This window comes from Strongylocentrotus purpuratus, unplaced genomic scaffold, assembly GCF_000002235.5.
Source record: "Strongylocentrotus purpuratus isolate Spur 01 unplaced genomic scaffold, Spur_5.0 spur5_scaffold_4, whole genome shotgun sequence".
NCBI lineage: Eukaryota > Metazoa > Echinodermata > Echinoidea > Camarodonta > Strongylocentrotidae > Strongylocentrotus > Strongylocentrotus purpuratus.
Genome location: NW_022145610.1, coordinates 25,911,988 through 25,927,652, shown reverse-complemented (window position 1 = coordinate 25,927,652; position 15,665 = coordinate 25,911,988). Strand labels below are relative to the sequence as shown.

Genomic DNA, 15,665 nt, shown 5'->3' with positions numbered 1-15,665 from the left:
TACATTTGAAAGTCGTCATGTTTCGACCATCAGACTTCTGTGTAAATGAAAATGCAGTGGCGGATCCAGGGGGGCACAGGGGGCACGTGCCCCCCCCCCCACCGGCCCCCAAAAAAATTATTAAAAATTTTATTGAAAAAAAAAGAAAAAAAAAGCTAATGCCTTGCCAAAAAAGTGACCTTGCCCCCCCCCCCCCCCCCCCCCCCCGATTATTCAGCCGCTGGCTGAGCCGTTGCGATTTTTTGGTGACCAAAATATATATATATATATATATATATATATATGTTCTCTTTCCCACCGTGTGCCCCCCCCCCCCCAGCAAGAAATTCCTGGATCCGTCCCTAAAATGAATATACATGTACAGATCGATCCTCATATGCAATTTTCCTTCAATAATATTTTGATATTCTCACGTTTACTCGACATACCTAAATTTTATCACATTCAAAACAGAGGATTTATATTTTCATAAGAGTATGAGATTTGTTTAGCACCTTTGACATGCAATAGGAACCTTATCAGTTTATAAAAATCGCCATCAATACAGTTGTTAAGCTACACTGAAGATTAGTAAAATCTCGATATCAACAGACCATGTTTTAAAGGGCAATCCAACCCTTGTATTAGAGGAAACCAAAACCTTCATACTAAGTTACTTTTATTGTAAAGTTTAAGATATTTGAAAAATATCAGTGAAAATTTGAACAAAATCGGGCAAGGAATAAGGAAGTAAGAGCTTTTTGAAATGACTAGTCACTAGAGGGCGGTATTCAATTTGATGACGTCATCTGTAAACAACTCTCTATGCCTTTTGTACATAAAATTTCACAATTTTTTTGTTTTCTTCGTATTTATTTGTGTTCTTGATCCGACTTTATAACATGTGAAGTAGAATATCTTTTTGCATTCTATATCTTGCTTTCGGGGGAGTACATTATCTCAATCACAAGAAAGAAGGAAAAACATGACATTTGACGTACAAAAGGCATGGAGAGTTGTCCACAGATGATGTCATCAAATTGAATACCGCCCTCTAGTGACTAATCATTTTAAACCACCCAACAAAAGAAGTATTGGGTGATGACTATGATTTAAATAACTTAGAATGGAAGATAGGAGAAGGACCTTTTAAACTGCGATCCTTTAGAGACGAAGTAGTGGTGGAAGGGCAAACCAACTTATTGCCGAAAATCCCAGAATGGCGGTTAGCACGACCACAAGTGTCTTTCGAACACCATGGCAAAGTGCAAAAAAAGGAAATGCCTCCATTTGAAATAAAATCGATTGTTCTAGATAGCATTGGAAATTCATGGAATGGGTTTTTACATATATATACAGATGGTTCTAAACTCGAGGATGGGAAGACAGGAGCCGCATTTTATGTGTCTCATTATAATGTGGTGAAATTTTTTAGATTATCCCATGTCTGTATTATGAGAGCAGAACTAGTGGCCATACTAATGGCACTAGAGTGGATTAATACATTTATTGAATCCTCTTCGGTGGTAATTTTTAGCGACGCTTTGTCAGCTTTACAAATGATCGATTCATACTTTATTAGATGTGCTATTGTAAATGAAATTTTATCCATAATTAATATTTTGCAGTTTAAGGATGTTTGTGTTGCTTTTGAATGGATTCCGTCACATTGCGATATTAGGGGCAATGAGATCGTAGATCGGGCTGCCAAAAAAGGAGCCATGAAAAGGTGTATAGACATAGTTATACCAAATACAAGAAGTGAATTGGCAGCCTCTCGTTTGATCCATTATAACAAATTATGGCAAGCAGAATGGGACAATGCAGAACACGGTAGATTTTTATATGCTTTGCATAGCGACGTTTCAAAGCCCATACATAGACAAGGCCTATCTCGCAGAGAAGAATGCTTGATACAACAACTAAGAGTAGGTAACTGTAGTTTAAATTATTACCTTTTTCAAATTAACCAACACGATACTGGTCTTTGTGAAGTTTGTCAAGAAGATGAAACAATTAAACATTTTATTTTCTATTGTAAAAAATACGACAAAGATAGACGTCTCTTAAAAGAAAGGATTAAATTGAACAACCCCAATCTGAAACAATTATTGACGTCTAACCCAATTTTTACTCGTGAATTATTGGGTTACATATACGATACTAATCGTTTTAGATAGCTTTTAAAGCTATCAGGGATCCCCTTAACTTATGTCGATCCTGTAATAATATATAAAATGAAGTATTTGCGGTTTTTCCATGAACAATTGCAACTAATTCCCATCTCGCCTTTTATGTGCATTTTTATGCAATTTTAATATTGCAGCTTTTTTTTTTTTTTTTTTTTTTTTTTTTTTTTAAACCATATCACTATTAATTTCATTTCACCAAGGAAAGTCGCTCGTGGGCTTGATTTCCGAAGCCCACGCCAAAGCTATACACGAAATTGACTGGCGCAAATAATCTTTGAGATTGAAGAGCGCCATCTAAACGAAGAACCAACCAACCTCTTACTTCCTTATTCCTTGCCCGATTTTGTTCAAATTTTCACTGATATTTTTCAAATATCTTAAACTTTACAATAAAATAACTTAGTATGAAGGTTTTGGTTTCCTTTAAGTTCATTATTTTGTATGAAAGTAGAAAAATAAGATAGGCCTACACAGAATGGTGAAAGTCTGAACAAAATCTGACCATCAATAATGAGAGAGTTATGAATACTTGAAATATGAGATCGTTTAGTCTATGCAAATCTAAAATTGACAGTTTGGTCAGTGGATTGTGACGTAGTCGCGGACATTTCTCCCATTTGTCGTGTATAAAAATATCATTAATTTCTGGTTTTCACCTTAGTACCTTCTCCCTTGGGGCATTACTCAAAATACATTGTGGATAGCATAGCATATCATTATAGGTCATTTAAAGAGAATAGATCCTCCTAAGTCATACAGTTTTTCAAAATTTTAGTCATTTTATGTGTTGGTACAAATGGAAAAGTTAACCACCATTTCAACACAAGACAATACTGATTCAGCCAAATTGAATTCATAGCTTTCTCATTTTTGGTCCGATTTCATTCAAAATTTCACAGTAAGTGTTTACTTTTCTAATTGTTAATAGTTCTAATATGAAGGTTGGATTTCCCTTTAAGAATATTTAATCAATGGAAATTAAAATGTTAGTTTGAAGTTTATGTTAGACGCTTAATTTGGCTTTGATACACGATTACACAATTTGGTTTATGGTCTTGGTTTTAATGAAAAATACAAAATTATATTTCATTGACTGGACTCTATACTATATATATTAGCGAAGGCTCTGGTATACAATAGTAGGAGAGGAGCATACGCAGTCCCTTATAATGGTTTATCAGTCATTCTATTATGAGTTTTTTTTTTCTTCTCGAAATTATTGATTTCATATAGATTTATATATCTCCCAGAGATAAGGAAGATGCGAGGGAATGTGTCTAGTTGCATGTTGGTTGCTGTTTGTATTCTTCAAATGCCTGTTGCCATTCCGTCATCTCATCCTTCCAATCATCGTAGCTCTCCCGCCAATCCTTCTCATCCTCATCAATCGAACCTGAAATGATTAGAATCACATTGGAGATAGAAATCATACCTTCAGTCGGCGTTTTAGTGGGATGGATTGGTTGACGAAATTCGATGTAAGTAGCCCCTAACAGATATTGTATGCTGCATGTACTCATCTTGCCACATTTTCACCCAGTCTTGGCAATAAAATTACATCCCTTTTCCAGTTACAGAGTATCCTAATAATTATGAATGTCCTAAAATAAATGGGAAGACGATTGGTCAACACCATATCTTTTGATCATTTCTTGAAAATAAAATTGCTTTTTAAATGATGAAACAAGCAAATCTCTGGTGTGTGGAAGTTAGGCCAACGAAGCCCGGGATTAGTCAACTGAAAAAATGAGGTCAAGTTTTTATTTCTGAATATTATTTTGATACACCACGGCTACAAACAATATCGCAATAAATGCAATTCAGGAACATAATCCCTTAAATTAATGAATGTATGTTATGCATTAAACACTTTACGACACGTCATATTATTGTGCAAACAATGTGTGCGGGCAGGCAAGCACTGAATCCAATGACCGGGGTAATAGTATATTTGTAAAGCGCTTAGAGACATTTGTATTAAGCGCTATATAAAAAATTAAATATTATTATTATTATATTATGTAATTGTCAGATTTAGAAAAACCTAATTTCTTAAGTCTTACTTGAGAACGCTTGAAGTGCTGTCACGTATTCGTTCCAGAAATGGCACTGTCGGGCTCTTACAGCTCTGCCTTCGCCTAGCTGCAGGGCTAGTTCCTTGTGGTTGAGCTCAGGGATCGTATACAGAGGCCAGAAATCCTCTCCTTCTCCAGGTTCTTCGTCCATACTTGACTTGCTGGGACTTCTACAGAAGCAATGTCAATGGTAAGAATGTCAGCTGAATATAGCGAAATCTTACAAACCGTACACAATTTGCTGCCCGCCCCCCCCCCCCCCCCCCCCCCCACTCAGGGGTCGGAATGACCCCATGCTTGTTGCCATAATGTCCGGTAAAGGGGTACTTTTCGCGCGACAAAGTCCGGCCCGAGAATTGTAAAAAAAAGGGGTGTATTTGACTTTTCACCCGGAGATTTCTTTAAAAAGGGGATGTTTTTCCTTTTTTTCTCTCATCTCTTTGGACTCCTGAGAAGTTATTCCGAATTTAGGGGGGGGGGGTACATTGAGCATTTTTCCTGATTTAGGGGTGTCTCCAAGGCAGGAAAAGCCCACGAGAAGCCCGCGAAAGGGGGGTTCGGAAATGTTGGCAGTCCTCAGATAGGGGGTGCTTTCAAAAAGAGGGAACGAGCATATGCGTACCCTAAATAACACTGAGTGGGGGGGGGGCGGGATTTGCTGTAACCTACACTACCCGAAATCCTCCTTTGAACCCTTTACGAAAATCTTTGCCTCACCCTATACCCTGTACTTACCCTAGAACCTGCTTGCAACGCTATAACCAAAATAGAGCCCGCAGCAAAATAGTGTCGCCGCATGAGCAATTTCGATTTGGCCGTAAAAAATATCGAAAAGGCTTTCGAAAAATCAGCTCAAGGGCAATTTCAAAACCCTTTTATCTTATGACCTTACCCTGATTTGGCAAAGTTTGTCCAGAATTTCATGAGCTTTACAGAGAAAGCTTTTTCTTCGTCCGTCAAGTTATGTCCATGGATATCTTTCAGTTCTTCAATGAATGGATGACCCCAGACAAAGGTCAACTCCTCCCCATGCCCAGCACCAAGCCAAGGAATACTGGGAACTACATCACCATACTTGAAAAGACTCCTGAAAAATTGGGGAGAAATCATATCGAAATATAAATCAAATTTTTGAAATAGATTTAGATTATCATTTAAATAAATAGGCCTTACAAGTATACATAATAAAAGATGAATAAAGATAGGTTACAAAATAATGCATGGGTAGTTCATAATTTATAATGTATACTAATTCAAATGATCTATATTCATTTACCAAAAATTAAAAACACATTCAGTTTAGGGTTACAATTAATGTAGAAGGAAAAGGAATAATTAAAACAGAAAAGTTTGAAGAAAAAAAAATATATATGACCCACTGTCCTACTTGTAGCTACTTGTTCCCTCTATATAGAAAACTTCCCCAATCGGTGCCTGTTGGTCCCCCATGATCCTCTATTTCGTATGTTAGTTGAGAGCTAAGTTGATGAGATAGCCACTTGTCAGTGTCCTCGCTGTGTGGTCTAATCCCTCCTAGCCACACTAGTGTTGATAAGCTTTAAAGGCACACTGTCCTACTTGTAGCTACTTGCTCCCTCTATATAGAAAACTTCCCCAATCGGTGCCTGTTGGTCCCCCATGATCCTCTTTTTCTTATGTTAGTTGAGAGCTGAGTTGATGAGATAGCCACTTGTCAGTGTCCTCGCTGTGTGGTATAATCCCTCCTAGCCACACTAGTGTTGATAAGCTTTAAAGGCACACTGTCCTACTTGTAGCTACTTGCTCCCTCTATATAGAAAACTTCCCCAATCGGTGCCTGTTGGTCCCCCATGATCCTCTTTTTCTTATGTTAAATGAGAGCTGAGTTAATGAGATAGCCACCTGTCACAGTGACCTCGATGGCTCGCTGTGTGGTCTAATCCCTTCTGGCTGAAGTAGTAAAGCCTCCCTTTAATAGACGATTTTGTTTCTATTTGGTTGGCATCAGCTGACCGCGAAACTGAGTACTTATATCACTACGAGAAGGAAGCAGGGCATGGAAGGGGTGATCACCCCCCCCCCCCCCCCACAGGGCGTGGCTACTAGAAGGGGTGGGGTAAGATATGATTTCCCCTATCCAAAAAAACATCTGTCGATAATTTCTACTGTTTACTTTTAACATGATCGCAACCACTTTTAAAGAATCAACTTAGTGCAAATTCAATAATAATAATAGCTAGTTCTTATAAAGCACTTTTCAGGATCGAAGGCTTGCCTGCACATTCTCCACTCCCTGTGGAGCATTCCAGCCAGGCGTCATTTTTACAGGCGCACACTTGCTAATCTAAGCACATTGACTTTCGCATCCTACCGGGTACCCATTTAAAGGCCCACTGCACTACTGGTAGCTACTTGCGCCCTCTATATAACAAACCATGCAGAATCGGTGACCATTGGTCCCCCATGATCCTCTTTTTCTTATGTTAACTGAGAGCTGAGTTGATGAGATAACCACATGTCCAGTGACCTTGCAGAGCGGTCTAATCCCTCCTGTAAACTATGGCAGATAAGCTTTAACACCTAGGTGGAGAGTGGCAAATGTAGATCAATGTTTTGCCAAAGGACATTATATAGTACTGCGGTGGGTCTTGAACCGCGGACCTTGTGATCCACATCCACGACACCTTTACATATTGTATGGGTCATTCTAACGTTCGCGTATTTCAATAGGTGGCGCACTGTTTTTTTTAATTGACTTAGGTTGATTTTTCGAAAGTAAAGTTATATATTAGTTGCAATCATGTTTGGAAATTGGAAATTGTTGGGCAAACTTGCTTTTCAAAATGGCAAAGCGACCCCTTACGCACGCACGCACGCACGCACGCACGCACACACACACGCACATACACCCACACACACACGCACCCACTCTATTACTAATGTCTTACTCAGAAGGACGATGTGTCATGTAATATTTGTAGACAGTACCACCGGCTTGTGTATGCATCCTCATTACCATATCTGATGTACAGACGAAGTCGAAATCACCGCCGAAATCAACCATGGATTGGAAGTAATCAGCAGCACTATCATCCGCCATTGTCCAGTCAATGTACTCCTGGAACACGGCATCATTGACGATCTCGTCGTTGCGGTCATAGGCAATCATGACATATCGGATGAAATTTTCAAAGGAAGTGCGATTGATATAGGGTGGTAGCGGACTACCGAAGGACTCGGGAAGAACTTGTAAAATGTACAACGTTCCTTCATCTTTATTGAATCCCATCATGATTGGTATGTTGGCAAAATCTCCCATCTTGTAGAGATTTGTTGGGGTATCTTCTAAGAAGGTTCCATCCAAAGTCACGGGATAGGCTGCCTGGTAAATCTGAAGAAAAAAATATTGAAGGAAAACAAAGTTAAATTTTGTTTGTTTGATTGATTTTATTTCTGCGTTCAAAAATATACAAATTCAAATTCAAAGTACAAACATTTGAACAATAACAAATGCAATGAATAAAATGTTTACAAAAGTAATTAAATGGAAAATCATGTACAATGATATCATACGATAAACATGTACGAAGCATACAATAAGATAGAAATATGAAATATTTTCAATAAATTAGAGAGGTAATTTAGAACGCAGGAGATCACTATCATGAGCGGTTAGGCTGCATGTGGTCCCTTTCAATGCATGGCTTTCTGACAGTATATCAACTAGCCTTGCTTTAATTTTGATAATCAGAATAGAACATCTTTCGATGATTGTTCGATTACAACTTTCTCTCTCTCTCTTTCCCTCCTTACCTCTTCCTCTTCAACTCTCTCTTACTCTCTCACACTCTCATAATTTCCTCTTTATTCAGTGTCCTCCCCTCTTTCTCTCTCTCTTTATCTATCTATCTATCTATCTTTCAGTATTCAACTTTTTTATTTTGAGACTTACTAGTGATCACTTACTTACATCCAATTACATCTCCTTATCTCAATCGCTTTCCCCCCTCATAGCCTTTTCTTTACTTTCCCTCTCTCCCTCTCTCTCTCTCTCCCTCTCTCTCTCTCTATCTCTCTCTCTCTCTCTCTCTCTCTCTCTCACCCCCTCTCTCTTTCTCTGTAATCTCAAGCTCCGCAATGAGAATATGAAATAGAACATAAATATTGATTACCGCATCGGCAGCTTGAGCGAGTGCCACAGGGTCCTGTACGTCCCTCAAGCAGGAGACCAAAGCAGCAGTAGATGATACCTCATCACAACCCATCGATCGCCCAAGCTCTTGGGCCTTCTCCGTCTCTTCAGCAGGGTTGTGCTTGAAGGCCCAGGGATTGAATGCTGTTCCACTCTGCCAATCAGAATTATTAACATTGTAACAAATATGCAAATTAGATGAAATATGAATATGCTAATTTTGGGACGTTGCTCGAGTTGAGTATAATAAACCACGAATTCGGATCAATAGGTAACAAATCGTCTCGGTTTTCTTATTATATAGATATAATTCTAAGTTGTGAAAGGGCAAAATATGAGTTAATTGCCCCGACCCAACAGATTGGGGGCTCGTCCGGGAGTCGAACCCGGGACCTCTCTCACCCTAAACTCGAGCAACGTCCCAAAATTAGCATATTCATAAATCATCTAATTTGCATATTCGTCACAATCATAAAGAAATATTATAACATTTCTTGAGAAAGTAAATCGATGGCATCAATGATAACAAAGCTGATATTCTATAGGTACATTGATAAACATTTTAGATGTAGATTATTTTCAGATTGTATTTTCAGATAATCATTCTATCTGCAAATTTGTTCATCCGTTTATACATTTCACTTTACGTCTGACGACTATTAAAAGCTTAATATCGTTAATGAGGAAATGCAACATTACGATCCATCCCCCAACAAAATGTTTGATTTATTATAATGTATATGTTTTTCATCTATATACATAACAAATCCATTCTAATATCAACATTCAGTGTTGCACTAGCACTAAGAGCTGTCTATAAGTTCTCATATGTCGAGCATAAAGGTTTAATATATGTTTTAATCAAAGTTAAATGATATCGAAGACAAACCTGATAAATGGCTTGACTGAAGAACCCTCGACTGAGTTTCGAGAGAACATGAAAACTGACGCTTGCTCCTCCAGCACTCTCTCCAAATATAGTGATTCGGTCCTTATTACCTCCAAAGGCTGCACATTTTTTTTTTTTTCAATTTTCAATTTCAATAAACATTTATTTCCTTCTCAAAAACAAAAATGAATATATTATTATGAAATATAAATTAACAATGTTATGTAGGAATGAGGCAAAGTTCCCAAAATATACGAGGCTTGAAGTTGAAGAAAGATAAATACATAATAATGGAGAAGTAATATCAGTTTGTTTCTGATATTGTAGATCCAAATTTCTTTTCTGTTGCGGGAGGGGGAGGGGTTTTATCCCGGGTTTTTATAAGGATATCATTTTGTTTGACTTTATTTTTTATGAATAAGCAACAGTTAAGTTATATCGAAGTTCATGCATTGGTTGTAGATTGAGGAATACAAACATTATAACACCTTAGCGCATTCTATAGTCTAGCAACCAGCGCCATCATTAATTTTTCTCATAGTAATTGTCTATCACGAGACATAGCACCTACCTCTATTGTCTCATTGACGCGATTGCGTTTACACGACAGTCGTTGTTAGACTTAAGCAAGAATACACAACAGACTCATTGAATGAGCGATAGCAGAACAAAAGTCATAAAGAAATAGATCCAATTAATTTTCAAATAAGATTGTTAGAGATAAGTAGACCGCTCTTACCTTCGATGTTGTTATAAATCCATTCCAAAGCAGCAACCTGGTCCAACATTCCATAGTTACCAGGAGCTTCAAAGTCCTCTTTGTAAAACAAATCAGACATAATCATAAAACAATTGTGTTTACATGCATGATCATAATATTTACTATTTGCAAAAACGGGAGGATTTTGAAGATATAAAACTTTACTGTTAACTTTCGAATACTTGTAGGCCCCCTATTTTTCCTTTTATATATAAATGACATATGCAACTCCTCTCATTCCTTAAAATTTGTACAATTTGCTGATGACACTTCTTTGTTCTTAAGCCATAATAACTTATACTCACTGATAGACCAGTTTAATGAACACATGAAGAATGTATCTCTGTGGATAAAGGTAAATAAACTATCGCTTAAGTTAGACCAAACTAAATGTATTCTTTTTAGAACAGCTCAGTGCAACAAAAAAGAATTGAAAAATCAAGTTCCACCATTATATATTGATCAAACAATTATTGAAAAAGTCTCAAATATTCAATTTTTAGGTATTCTCATAGATGAAACATTGTCTTGGAAATCCCATATTGCCATGATCTCTACAAAGATTAGTAAAACTACAGGATTATTGTCAAAGCTGAAGTATTATTTACCAGAAAATGTATTGTTTATGATTTATAATTCACTCATTCTCTCTTATTTGTCATATGGTAACATCGTGTGGGCAAATACAAGTCATTCTAAGTTGAAACCCTTATTTTTACTTCAGAAGCGTTGTCTACGATATTGTACAAACTCTCATTATTTGGCCCATTCTAAACCTTTATTTAGACAGTTAAATACCCTCAATATTTATAGCCTAAATAAATATCAAAATGCTGTGTTTGTATTCAAATGTATTAAAGGTAATGCACCATCATCTTTTGCCACTATGTTCCAAACTAACTCTAAAATTCATAAATATAATACTCGAAATAGTCTAAAGTTACACATTTGGAATATTGATAAACAGTACATGCAACAATCGGTAAGGTATACAGGGCCCATAGTATGGAATTCTCTTCCATCCTCTCTCACTCAATATGTTTACTTAAACTCATTCAAGAAAAATCTTAAAATATATCTATTATCCCTATAATTTGTTTTAGTTTAACACCTATTTTAAAATAAAATATAATTTGTAAATTACCATAAGAGAGAAAGAAGGGGAGGGGGGAGGTGGTGGGGGGGGGGGGGGGTGGGAGGGAGGGAGTGAGGGAGGGAGGGGGGTAGAACAAATACATGCGCAATACTCATTATTATGTTATTATATCTGTGTAATTATTTTATTCATTTGGACGCCTGAATCAACAAGCTAACATAAGCTTCCTACAGGTGCTCCCTTTTCCTTTTACTCATTTTCACAGTTTGTTTAAATTAATTTAATTTAATGCTCATGATTTGTATATTTTAAACTGTCTGTACTTTATCACATGTATATATTTGTATGTTTTTTAACGGAAATAAAGTCTTTTGAATTGAATTGAATTATGTCTTGTTCAACAGTTAAAGATGGTAATACCCATCAGGTCCATTTGGGTAATAACTCACATGGTCTAGTTTGGGGTAAAATAATGAAGAAAATAACATTTTCCGTAAAGGTTATAGATAAATGAAAGAAAAAAAAGAGTGACACTTAAGGTTAAACTGTTCTGACAGGCTCCCTGACTAGAAAATCTTCAATGACCATCAAACATACCGGTTGAAAACTGTGCAAAGATGGCCAGTCTGTAGTTGATGGTAACTACGATGACGTCACCTACAGCAACCAATGGAACACCATAGTAATCATACGTCATAGCTGACCCGGAAGAAAACGCCCCTCCATGTATCCACACCATGACCGGTATCCCAGACGGCTGCGAGTAAATTAAAACAATTTTGGTTTCCCGATTTCCTCCATGCACAACTTTACAGTGAGAAAGCAATCGCAGAACGTTCCATGTTGCCTCATTTATCACGAGTGTGGTTATAAACTAAAATACCATGAGAATATGTCCAATTTTTTAATATTTTTTTTTTACTCTCGAGAAAATATTTGATGTGTTCGAACAAATGTGATGTAAAAGCGTAACAGTCAAAGAATCATGTGTGATCGGAAACTTATATATATCCCCGGTTTTTAATTCAAAGTAATTTGAAGACATAATTTATTGGTTATATCGTGAGAGCCAATAAAACTAACCTAATAAGCCTTGATGTATCAACTTTCGAATGTTCAAAAATGATCATGACATAATACATCATCGGGACGTGATTTATATATATCGCATTTTTAGGCAATACAGTTAGTTGCCCTTGATGTGTTTTTTTCGAAAGTGTTTGTGACTGTGCTGTGAATGTGAATTCCAATATGAACGAAAAGATACCTTCGGGCTTGGTGTGTAGACATTGAGATAGAGACAGTCTTCAGACATGACCGGGTAATAGAGGGATTGGGCTTGTTGACATGCTGGTGAGAACTCGGTCGCGTTCCTGTCACCTGACCATGACGTCATTGGTCCCGGAGGAGAGAACCGTTGAGGAGGACTGGCAAATGGTACACCCTAAAAAGATCAACAGGATACACCAAAATAATGAAAATACAGCATGAAAATGTATATTCCTTATATCTTAGCTAACGTAATCTTGTCAAAACTTAATGTTGTTTTGAACTTATCTTTTGTGGTGCCAATCACATATTAAATCATGAGAAATGACGATAACCGATTTTGTCTTGATCTAAATGAAGTTAGCATTTGATCTGATTTTGAAATTTCTCTCTGAACTCTACCCTTTTGTTTAAGAGCAAATTATTTTTTTGGTGGAAGTTGTCTATATCCATAAAAGACGGCCACGATCATATTTTTTTCCCCTGTTATCGAAACTTCGAAGTAATCATTGTACATGGACTTTGAAGTTCTTTTGTTCCATAGCACATCCACACGTAGTCCAGATTCAGTCCGTTCGTTCTTTTTATCCCCCACACATATCGCGGTCTCTCCACTGATCGCGCAATCCCCAAATTTCCGTCCACACGTATTCATGCAGGACCCAGATTTAGAGGAATGGCTAGGTCTACTTTCAACGTTGAGGGTGTGTTATTTTATCAGCTGATTGGGTGCGCTAAACGAAAACGGTACAGAGGCTGGACTAATCCACACGTTGTGCATACTTTTATTCATCGATTTATACCCCCCAAAAATGTAATTTGCCCGAGGGGTGGGGTGGGGGTGGGGGGGGGGGGGGGAGTCGAATAAATTGCTGTACACACGCGCGACCCCCAAAACGTTAAAAGGGTATAGTTTGAAGAGCGTGAATCATTTAGGGTGTCGACATGTTTGTAGAGTTTATAAAATCGCATTTAGGATACGCTTTCCTGGACTTTGTCGTGTCATGCTCTGTTGATTTGCATATATTAATATCAATAATAGTTGTATTTATCAAGTACTTTATTTTGCAGGTTTAAGACATTGTTAAAGGGATATGTTCGAATGTGTTAAATTTGTTTAGGGGGTAAATTTTCCAGTAAAAGCACGAAAAACTCGAAAAGGGTTTGATTTTGACCAATTGATAAACTTGTCTAGAGGGAGTTTGGGAAAACCTGTGGTCACGCGTGTGATTTATTGTGACCGCACCCACCCCCTTCCCCCGAAAAAAAAGGGGGGGGGGGTAATCTGTAAACAACAATTACTTTAGATGATGAATACTTAAAATTTCAATAAAAAAAATTGAAATAAAAAGGTGTATATAGGTCAATTGAAACGAAAACATTTTTAGTAGCCAATACTCTGTACAGATATACTGTGTAATATAGTATCATGATCAACACTCGTTCTTTCGATCATGATATTTACTGTTAAAAGAAATAAATCAGAGGTAAATATTTAGTAGCCTCCAGAGGTAAACGTTGATTTCACGATATAGCTTAGATGTTGTGATATATAGCTTCCTACGACAGAAGTATTAGCATGAATCTAGTCCGAAGGGGAAGGCAGTTCAAGCGAATATGCCGACATAGAAATGATTAGCTCACATTCATCGAAAGAGTGCTTAATGTGGCGATTCATGAGACAGAGGGGAACGCCCCGGAACGCCCCTCTGTCGCCCTTTAGCTCCTGGCTACCTCTGGTGGAAAATGAATATTGATCTGCGTTATAAGTTATCATATAGGTCTACTTACCAGAAATGCATCTACATTCTTTGTGATATTGATGAACTTATTCTCACTGAATTCCACCGTCTTTCCGACCAGTGTTCCTTCGTTGACCGTCACTCGAGGACTTTCACCGATCACCGCAGTGACGAAGGTCAACATCGACAACGTGATGGAAAGAAACTTCATTTTAATTCCAGGGAATGATCTTTCTGAAACCATAGACAAAAATGACGCACGGTCTTACTGTCTTGTAAGATGTACTGGTACTATATATTTATGCGGTTTGGCAAGGTTGGTTTGTTGTTCATGTTTGCAGACGTAGTCCGTGTGTAAACAAAGATTCCATGACACACTGGGAATGTTTGTTTCTAGATATAACATTACATAATATGTGCTGGACACTATGATAAAGTTGCTTATAGTTGCAACTTTTGCACCATTTCAGAGTTTTAACCATTATTTTGTTTTCCTCAACATATAGGCCTACACCTCATTTTTTAATATTTTTTTTAAGACACTTCTTTCTTGGGCAAGAGCAAGGTATATGTCCTACGGAAGCGTTAATTCTACTTGAGGACATGACGAGATATTTCATCTTGTCAAGTCGACTTAATATCCATATCATGTCGACATGTAAAGATATTTAACCTACCATGTCGACTTATCAACTTCTATTAGTCGACATGGCGAAATAAATTATCTTGCCAAGTCGACTTCACAAAAAGTTCATGTCGTCATGGCGACATATATTATCTTACCAAGTCGACTACCCAAAAAGTAATGTCGACATGGCGAAATAAATTATCTTGCCAAGTCGACTTCACAAAAAGTTCATGTGGATATTATGTGGATATTAAGTCGACTTGACAAGATGAAATATCTCGTCATGTCGTTAGTAGAATGGCACTTTAACGCTTCCGTAATGTCCCATACGTCTGCCAAGTATTACTGAATTGTAAACATAGATTGAAACAGTGGCGGATCCAGCCGGCGGGAAGACGGGGGGCCCAATCCGTGAGAAAATATTAGTTGCGACTCAACCACCGGTGAATAAGCGGGGGGGGGGGGGGGGGGGGGGTAGGAGGCACTTTTTTGTTCAATTTTTCAGGAAATATTTTATTTCGACTCAGCCAGCCGGTAAATAAGCGGGGGCGAGGGGGTGGGTAAGACCACTTTTGGGGTTTTTTGGCCTTCTTCGTGAGAATTTTTTTTGTTTGTTTTTTTTTTTTGTTGCTGTTGTTGACCCGTCAGCCCCCCCCCCCCCCCCTGTGGATCCGCGCCTGCAGAGGATCCAGCCGGCGACAAGGGGGGGGGAGCCAAATCCTAATACAAAATTTAGCGTCGACTCAGCCGGCCGGCGAATAAGTCGGGGGGAGAGCACCTTTCTTCTTTTCCTTTTTTGATAGAGTTTTGGAGGAAAAAATTAGCGCCGACTCAGCCGGTCGGTGAATCAATTATTATTATTAT

The 15,665-nt window shown here is 37.8% G+C and overlaps 1 protein-coding gene across 1 annotated transcript; it reads right to left on the bottom strand.

The window, feature by feature from the left end:
* Nucleotides 1–2,793: 2,793 nt before the first annotated feature.
* Nucleotides 2,794–14,807, bottom strand: LOC589995 (cholinesterase 1). Its single transcript, XM_030997905.1, has 10 exons — nt 14,223–14,807; nt 12,430–12,606; nt 11,760–11,919; nt 10,046–10,123; nt 9,307–9,425; nt 8,398–8,571; nt 7,174–7,616; nt 5,139–5,333; nt 4,235–4,416; nt 2,794–3,564 (listed from the first exon to the last, which is right to left on the bottom strand). The coding sequence occupies exons 1-10, from the start codon at nt 14,415–14,417 to the stop codon at nt 3,449–3,451; spliced, it is 1,839 nt and encodes a 612-aa protein (XP_030853765.1). The 5' UTR covers nt 14,418–14,807; the 3' UTR covers nt 2,794–3,448.
* Nucleotides 14,808–15,665: the final 858 nt, after the last annotated feature.